The 9889-nt window shown below is 42.5% G+C and overlaps 1 protein-coding gene across 1 annotated transcript in view; it reads left to right on the forward strand.

Moving 5' to 3' along the window:
* Positions 1-9357, forward strand: part of Ikzf3 (IKAROS family zinc finger 3) — an 85139-nt gene extending 75782 nt beyond the window's left edge. The window contains exon 8 of the mRNA XM_076869277.2: positions 8521-9357. Coding sequence (XP_076725392.1) covers positions 8521-9224 — 704 coding nt within the window. The 3' untranslated portion in view covers positions 9225-9357. The remainder of the gene's footprint in view (positions 1-8520) is intronic.
* The last annotated feature ends 532 nt before the right edge of the window (positions 9358-9889 follow it).

Genomic DNA, 9889 nt, shown 5'->3' on the forward strand with positions numbered 1-9889 from the left:
TCCTGGAGAACCCCCTGAATCATTTAATTGAAATAGCCTTTGTGACAAAAAATAGTGGTGTCACAGGAAGGGAAAAGAACATTATCTGTGGCACTATGCAGTGTCAGAGATGGAGTGACATAGAACACGTGGGACTAATCTTTCCCCTCTTCCCTCTCCTACATTTCCTCTCCAAGGCACCATTTTCTGAAAATGCTCAGCTGCCAGGGAAATGGCAATGGGGGAGGTGTGAAGCCAGAATGAGTCACCCCTTTTAATCCTTGCTGACGGCTGCACTGCTCTCAGACCAGCCTCGGCTTCCTTGACCTGTTGAACTGTGAGGGTAAAGGTGAAATTATAGCATCAGGTCAGCCTGCAACTTTCCCGGCAGGCTAGAGATGATTACCAGTAGGTAGCATTTTTTATCTATTAAGAGATGATCTGAAGAAGAGGGACCTATTAGATTAAGTCTTAAGTATATTTGGAAACATGAAAACTCTATTATTAACAGGTAAGAGTAAAACCAAATTGCCCAACCAAGAGAAAATTAAAACTTAAAAAAAAAATCCTCAAGAAATCTTGTATCACTTTGTGTCTAATAGGAAATACATTGACACACATCTTCAGAAAACAGCATCTTTATGGCATCAGAATGGTTTAGTTCTTTTGAAAGGAAGCCAGGAGCTTACTTTTAGCCTCCTAACCCTTCCAGTAGATTGCCTTTCTCTCACTGCTGTTGTCCTATTATGAATTTGCTTGGCTAGACTCCAAATTAGGCCAATCTTAAGTATTTGACTCAAAATGGAGGCCAGATTTCTATCCTGGAGGGAAGAGGAAAATGACTACATGTCTACCTTCTTTCTTGTTTTCATTCTTTCCCCCAAAACAGATATATGATTCAGACTACAGGTACTACCACAGCATCTCCTTATTTTAAAAAGTTTTAAGTATTAGTTTATTAAATCTTTCATGTTGAAAAGAGCATGGATAAAGCTCTCCCTCAGCCATGGTAAATGTGTTTGTTAGTGAGGTTTTGACACTTTAGCAAACACCACTGATTCTCCCTGCAAAGTGACTAATGAGAAATTACTTGCTTTGGTTAGCAGAGCAACAGGAAGCAGTTTTAATACCTGTGTCTAAAAGCAGAACCCCCTTCCACTCCTTCCCAAAAGCTTGATGTCCATAGTTCCACAAGCATTACGGTATCATTGACATTTAGAAGTATTAGGAACCTGCTGTTTGACCCAGGAGGGAAGGGGGACCAAAGAGTTGGGGAGACACAGCTGATGGTAGCATAGCAGGGCCAAACCTGAGTCTATGAGATGTCATATCCACAGCCTTCCTTGAGGGGTCACAGAGCATTGCATGTTGTGTGCCAGTGGGGGCCTTAGTGAGCCAACTTTCAACTCATTGAAAGTTGGTAAAGGGAGACCCCTAGAAGATGGCAGTTGACCTGTCCTGACAGTGTGTCTGCATGAGAAAAGGACTATCTTCTCCCGTGACTCTGTCAGGAAAGATGACATCCAACTACCTCGTGATATCTTATGGAGGACAGTGACTTTTACAGCCACAAAATGTGGTCCCCAGCTCAAGTCTCATCACTGCCACTCTCACAGGTTTTCTGTTCTTGCTCCTCCTCCTGCTGCTGTTTGTTCTGTTCTCCTCCTGGGAGAGTGTTAGTAATTTTAGTCTCATTTCTGTTGAGACCAGAACTATCACAACTGTTGGATATTCCATTTCTTTTTACTTGACTTTTTTCTTATTTATTTATTTATTTATTTTTGACATGTGCTTGCAGTAACAATAAGTGGGAACACGTGGGAAATTATATGTAGTAACAGCAAACACATTAAAGTGACTTGAGAAATTTTAAACACTTAAAGAAAACCTAAGGGCTTGGGGTATAGCTCAGTGGTAGGGTGCTTGCCTAGCATGTGTGAGGCCCTGGGTTCAATCTCTAGTACTGAAAAAAAAAAAAAAAAAAAAAAGAAAGAAAAGAAAACCTGAGTATTTCCCATTACCTCATCATGGTGACTGTATTGGACTTGTGTTATTTTTCTGAAGGCCAAGTCAGTTTACCTTCTTTTTTAAAAATAACTCTCAATGCTCCAACAGTGAAATAAAATCCAACCCACTGGGTCAGCCTTTCACAAACTGTCTGAGCCTCCCACAATCTGTCTCCAGTTTACCTTTTCTAATTTCATCATTTCAGCTAACTGCTAGGCCTTTGCTTTAGCCACAGGGACATACCCCACTTCTCTGTACTCTTTTCCCTTTTTCTTCTTCCTCCTTTTCTCCTCCTCCTCCTCCTCCTCCTCCTCTTCCTCCTCCCTGGGGGCTGTCTAGCACTGAGCTACACTCCTAGCCCCTTTTTTTAAATTTTTTTTTTTTTTTTTTTTGAGACAGGGTCCTGCTAAATTGCTGAGGTTGACCTCACACTTGTAATCCCCTGGCCTTAGCATTCAGAGTCGCTGGGATTACAGGTGTGTGCCACTGCACCCTGCTTCTTTTCCCACTTGTGCCTATTAGTTCTTTCCAGGCTCTTGGTCTGGATGTCCTGCCTGGAAGCTGCCCTTAAAAGTACACATTGTTAGGCATGGGGATGTGACTCTGTGGAAGAGTACTTGCCTGGCATGTGTGAGACACTGGGTTTGATCCCCAACACATACACACACACACACACACACAAGTATACATTGTCCAGCTGGGTATGGTAGCCCTTGCCTGTAATCCCAGTAACTTGGGAGGATAAGGCAGGAGGAGAAACTATCTCCAAATAAAAAATAAAAATAAAAATGGTTTGGTATGTAAAGCATTTCTGAGTTCAATCCCCGGTACCAAAAAAAAAAAAAAAAAAAAAAAAAATGCATTGTCCACACCCACCCACCACTGGTCCTCTGCCCACTCCTGTGATGTTCTCTTCTTACCATACAAAGACAGTCTCCAGCACCATCACCACCACTGCCTCTGATTACAAAGCATAAAGAAAAGAATAGATTTATATTTGCTTCATGTTGTATGTAGTGTATTTGAAAAGCAGTCTATAGTTTTCTCCCTCCACTGTCTTGGCCACCTTCTTTTTTCTATCATTTGGCTAGCATTAGGGATGCTGTCTTGAAATGAAATTGTGTAAATGCTGTATCCCATCTACTGAATTGCAGTTATGTTTGTATTCCTCAAAGCACCAACATGGTGCTAAGCAAATAATAATAGCAACAACAATAATAATAGATCTGTCAGTTTTTGAGTGCTTAGTGTATGCCAGGCATTCCATTAAGCATTTGATGGACATCACAACTCTATGCATCAAGGAACACTTTGAATGTATGCACTGGTCCATGTGGGGAAAAAATACAGTTGCTGCCAGTAACCCCCCTCTCCTGCTGCTGTAGGAACCACCCCAGCAGAGCATCTGAAGTTGCTGCCAGTGATGTGACTGGGCCTCATGGGCAAGGTAGCTGTAGGGAAACAGGAGTTAATACTGCAACACGTGCTAAGACGTGAACTCTTGGATTGCATCCCAGTTCTCTATTCACCAAAACTGGGCAGCCTTGAAAAGTGAATCAACCTGTTCATGCCTTTGGTTCTTCATCTGATTAAAAGACAATAATCCACAGATTAAAAGATATCAACCCCTAAAGGATGATAAAATGCGAGTACAGAGAATCTAGTACAGCACTGTGTATACAGTAAGACCTTAATTAAAAGTAGCTATTGTTGGGGCTGAGGATATAGCTCAGTCAGTAGAGTGCTTGCCTCACATTCACAAGGCCCTGGGTTCAATTCTCAGTACCACAAAAAAAACCAAAAAACATAGCTATATTATTGTATTCATTAAGGTACCCTGTTGGGTACCGTGAAGCCTAAGGGCCAGAAGTAAATGGATTAGGTAGTAGAACTTAACCATCAACTCTGAATACAGAAGTCTGAATCCACATGCTCAGTCTGATTCTCCGTTTCTAAGATGGCAGTTAGAAGCCAACAACCATATGCCCTCACTACATTGCATCAATTCATGCCTGGGGATTACTCAGTTTAGAGTTACCAAAGCCTGGATACCAGAGCTTGACACCTTTAGAAAGAATCACCAGGGGCCAGGCGTGGTGGCACATGGCTATAAATCCCAGCAACTAGGAAAACTGAGGCAGGAGGATTGCAAGTTTGAGTCCACTATGGGCAACTTAGCAAGACCCTGTCTCAAAAGAAAAAAAATTAAAAGGGCTGGAGCACTTGCCTAGCATGTGCTAGGTCCTGTGCTTAATCTCCAGTACTAAAGGAAAAAAAAGAATCATGGGGAGGAAATGGCCCAACCAGGCAGCCTGAGTTTCTAAACTTAGGACTCACTGTTACCCTGTGTATTTTCATTGGAAGAAAACCTCTATTCAGCCTGAAGCTGGTATCATGAATCATTCAAAGGTGTGGTGTGATTTTGACTAGAAGCTGGACTAGAGGCTCTGAGCAGCTTTGGAAGCAGTTATACTCTTGTGGTTTGACTAACCTTTTTTATGAGTGTGTTACTAAAGAAACGTGAGCTGTTGGCTTTTCAATTACTGTAGCTTACCCCTTCAGAGTTTCATACACATTGAGTCATCGTGTCTACAGGTGACTGATAATCATCTGCACTGCTCAAGTTACGGTAACTCCTAGATGAGGGGATCCGATGATTGCAAGCTGCACGTGAAGATCTGAGCCCTCCCCTCTTAACAATGAACAATGGTCTGCATTAACCACAGAACTCAGTCACATATTTCCACTCATCCAGGGGGTTATTTTCCTCTTAATGTTTTGCCTCTTGCAGCTTCAGCACTCATCTCGTGTTCTGATATATGCCTCGGGTGGTATAGATTGTGAAATTGTAGGCCTGGGTAAAAAAAAGCAAACTCCTGGGAGAAAGGATGAAAATAGTTTGTGATACGCCCCACCGGGGAAACTTTCTGGAGCCTCTCTGTTAGGTGGGGAAAAAAAGAGAGATTCAAGAGGAATCCTGGTATTTAGGGAGTTTGGCAGAGCAGGCCACACTGGGAAATCATCAAAACTCTGAAAAGCTAAGAAACCAAAGTTCATCACTCTTGTGTCACTTTCAAGAGAATGAACGTTTGTGCCTTCAGCTGGTTTTTGTACTTGCAGTGTCTTTCTTCCAGTCAGCCTCAACAAAGGTACATCCAATCTGGGACTTGAAAATAGGAACCATTGTTTACTTTGGCAAAGGCATAATTTTCTGTCGCTTCTCATTGAGTTGTCAGGGTAGGGTACTTTTCTTCACATATTTTTTTTTCCCTCTTAGGTTTTTGTCTGGAAATTATCAGCTTGGCCTTAAGGTAGTGGGGACGCAGGACAGATCCATCTGGTTCCAGTAGGTCTTTTAGCTGGCCTTTCTGGCTTCAATTTCTGGTCCATCTCTCACATTGCCCTATCAATGACCGTAGCCTCTCTCCCTCAAGGGCACACAGCCATTTGTTGTTTGTTCACATCCACACCCTATGGTTGCTCACCCAGAACCTTATGGTTGGTCACCACCATATTTTGGCCCCACCATATTTTGTTTTGTTGTTATTTTTCAATGTTTCCCAAAATATACAATATGGGGCTGGGGATGTGGCTCAAGCGGTAGCACGCTAGCCTGGCATGCACGGGGCACTGGGTTCGATCCTCAGCACCACATAAAAATAAAATTAAGATGATGTTCCCACCAAAAACTAAAAAAAAAAAATATTAAAAAAAATATATCTCTCTCTCAAAAAAAAAAAATATACACACACACACACACACACAATGTAAACTGACAAGAAGCTCACAGGGCATTTTAAAACCTTGATTAAGAAAATAATTCTCTTTTTACATTTCATTCAATCTCCAAGGAGATTGTTTATACCAAGGAGAAACATTTAGATTTAATTAGATCCTATTTGTCTTTAATACTAATCTCTCACTTGGTACTTTCTGGGTTTTTGCTTTTTGTAAAAAATACCCAGGGGTATTTTATCACTAAGCCACATCCCAGCCCTTTTAATTTTTTATGTAGAGACAGGGTCTTGCTAAGTTGCTGAGGCTGGCTTTGAACTCTTGATCCTTGTGCCTCAGCCTCCCAAGGTGCTGGGATTACAGGCAGGCACCAATGCACAGAGCCAGTAATCTCTGTTTTTTTTTAATATTTTTTTGTTGTAGTTGGACACAATACCTCCATTTCACTTTTTTTTAATATGTGATGCTGAGGATCAAACTCAGGGTCCCGCACGTGCAAGGCAAGCGCTCTACCGCTGAGCCACAACCCCAACCCAATCTCTGTTTTTAACCAAGAGAAAGGATCTTAGTGTCCAAGTATTCATAGTATCTAATCAAAATTTAATAAATTACTCTTACATTGTCTTGGTTTTTCACAGTAACACCTGCTATTTGCAGCAAAGATTCTAGTTTTCCATTTGTTAGTAATATAAAGTTCCCTTTAATTTTTTTTTTTACATTTTACTTATTTATTTATTTACTTAGGGTGGGTACTGGGGATTGAACTCAGGGGCACTTGACCACTGAGCCACATCCCAAGCCCTATTTTGGATTTTTAAATTTAGAGACAGGGTCTCACTGAGTTGCTTTATGCCTCGCCTTTGCTGAGGCTGGCTTTGAGCTCCTGATCCTCCTGCCTCAGCCTCCCAAGCCACTGGGATTACAGGCATGCGCCACTGTGCCCAGCCCTTTACATTTTTTATAATAGAAAAAGGAAAGAAAAAACAAACTGTTTCAAACTTAAGTAAAAGGAAAAAAATATTTAAAACCCTGGCATTTACCAAGTGTCTTTTGTGTGCCAGTTGCTGTTCTCAGCACTTTCCAGTGATCCCAACAAGGTAGTTATGATCACTGTGTCCATTTCACACAAGATCATGCAAATAATAACTGATGGAGTTGGAATCAAACAGTCCATGCTACTCTGTGCAGTGTGTGAGGGGAAAGTGCAGTTTGAGAGATACTTTATTTTGCACTTCTTGCCATATCTTTAGCAGACTCTCTCACTCTTCCCTCAGAGTGTCCTGCACAGTGCCACCATCCTGCCTTCATTTCTGCTGTCCCCCAACTACTATGTCCTCCCTTATCCCTCAGATAATCTAAATCCTACCAGTTCATCAAGACCCTTCTCAAAATTCAGATTTTCCAAGAATGCTTTCCCTCCCCCAAGTACTTTGGAAATTCTTACTGTCTTGACTTCTGGAAATTCTTACTGTCTTGACTTCGCCTATATGTTGCCTTTTAATCCTTGTTACAGAAGACATATTACTCCTGTGCTTAAATACCTTAACTGTGGCGTTTAGAATAAAATCAAATGTCTCCTAGAGCAAAGCAGCCCTTTCACAACTTTTTATCCTGTAATTTGTCTCCAATTTCATATATACATGTCTCATTTCTCTCCCACTACATTGGAAATGCCTCAAGAAAAGAAACTGTTTCTCCTGATCTTTTTGTTTTCTTCTGGTGTTACTTTCTTTCTTTCATTACTTAAGCCTTTTCTGTGTAATGACAAATTTTGGAACATCAACATGCCTAGAAATGGTACAGAAGAGAAGGAGAGGGCTCAGCAAATCTCTCAAGAACCCAACGTCAGCCAAGTGGCCTGAGCCCACCCCCTCTCATCCTCCATGCTCTCTCTTCCCTCTCCAGACCACTTGTACCATCAATCCTCCATTGCTACACACACGGTCCCTGCCTTCTCCATGACCAGAGAGCCTCTCTCTGTTTTCTAACACACAACACCCACATGCCCTGCGGGCGACTCACTCCATTTTCAGAATTTCTCAGCAGTTTGACATGATTTGAAGTGGGAGAGGGTGACCACAAAAAATAAATGTCTTCAGCTAAGTGTGAGATAGGTCCTAAGGATCCCATGTGTATCTGGGATACATCTTTCAAGTAAAGAAGAACAGCACATTTTAGTAAAGAGACAAAGATGTGGTTCACTCCTTAAGAAGGCTTTTGTAGGGCTGCCTGCATCTGAAGCTCTTTTACTTCAATCTGAGTCCAGTGGGTGGCTGGTGAACTAGGGAGTAGGAAGTTGGGAGTCTTGGGGGCTATTTTCTCTGTCTCTGTAGCTATTTTTAAAGCTACTGCGGCTGATCACTGAGCATCCCCTAACATTACAAACAGAAAAATAAGCTAAATGAGAGTCTGGGAGTTGGGGGCACCTTACAACTTCACACAATGGAAGTTGAGCAGCCCAAGCCCCTGCTCAATGGTCGCTCTCTCCCCTCTAAGCCTGTCATAGTGTCTTCAGCCTCTTTTCCTCCTTTTCTTTCCAGTGGGCTTTCCTCACGATGCAGCCTCTGCCTGGTGACATCTCGGCCTCCTCCCTTTGCTCGCTGAGTTTATTTTGACTGTCCAAATATGTAACTGGCAAACAGCATCCCTTGAGACTTCCACTCTCTGTGGAAACAAGCCACCAGGGCTGGGTGTTCTTGAACATACCTTTTCTCGTTTTTTGAGGACTCTGGAAAATAATGTCATCCCCATCTGCCTTGGCTACATGCCCTTTGTAAGCCTTCGTTTCCTTTGTTCCAGGTGAGAAGCGCCACTGTTTTGATGTCAATTATAATTCCAGCTACATGTATGAGAAGGAGAATGAGATGATACAGACCCGGATGATGGACCAAGCCATCAACAATGCTATCAGCTATCTTGGGGCTGAAGCCCTGCGCCCCTTAGTCCAGACACCACCTGCCCCCACCTCTGAGATGGTTCCAGTTATCAGCAGCATGTACCCCATAGCCCTCACCCGGGCTGAGATGCCAAATGGTGCCCCCCAAGAGTTGGAAAAGAAGAACATCCACCTGCCAGAGAAGAATCTGCCTTCTGAAAGAGGCCTCTCCCCCAACAATAGTGGCCATGACTCTACAGACACTGACAGCAACCACGAGGAACGCCAGAATCACATCTATCAACAAAACCACATGGTCCTTCCCCGGGCCCGCAGTGGGATGCCACTGCTGAAGGAGGTCCCCCGCTCTTATGAACTCCTCAAGCCCCCTCCCATCTGCCCAAGAGACTCCATCAAAGTGATCAACAAAGAAGGGGAGGTGATGGATGTGTTTCGGTGTGACCATTGCCGCGTCCTCTTCCTGGATTATGTGATGTTCACCATTCACATGGGTTGCCATGGCTTCCGTGACCCTTTTGAGTGTAACATGTGTGGATATCGAAGCCATGATCGATATGAGTTCTCATCTCATATAGCGAGAGGAGAACACAGAGCCATGTTGAAATGAACATCAGTACAGAGATTGCACTAAGGATTCAATCTCATTTTTAAAAACTGATAACCCTACCCTAACAGGTTGCTCTCAGATCCACACTCCTTTCCACATCATTTTTAGTAGGGTCATGTTTCACATGGATAGTCAGAGAAACCCTGTCTTCATTCAGACATTGTCTGCAAATCTTCTTTTTACTTTTGTGAAACCTTTGTTTTACCATCAGTTGAATTTTAAGGAATTTAAAAGCCAAAGAAGTATTTTGTCATCATATTTTGCAGCAATAGAACAGACCATCCGTTGAAGTCTGTTTCCAGTCAGAACAGTCCCCTCAGTTGTGCTGCAATAGATTCTTTCTGAGATATATCAGTCATATATTGAAAAGCCTTTTAATCCTTTGCCATGAAGAGGAAGAACTGACCAGCTGGCCTTGCCCTTCTGCTCTTAACAAAAGACTGAAGGGTTAGGATATAATCTCCCCATCTCAAGTTATAGTCCAAGAGTAAAAAAAAGAACTGTTACCAGTAACTAAAGGCCCTGATCTCAGAGCATCAGACACATCTCCTATCACATAAGCAAATGGTCATTTGTTATGTTTTTGCTTCTTCCCTTTCTCCTCTCGTCACCAGTGAAAAGCTGAGCCACTTTAGGCTAATCCAGTTGTCTACAGGAGAAATTCT

This window comes from Callospermophilus lateralis, chromosome 11 (genome assembly GCF_048772815.1).
Source record: "Callospermophilus lateralis isolate mCalLat2 chromosome 11, mCalLat2.hap1, whole genome shotgun sequence".
Taxonomy (NCBI): domain Eukaryota; kingdom Metazoa; phylum Chordata; class Mammalia; order Rodentia; family Sciuridae; genus Callospermophilus; species Callospermophilus lateralis.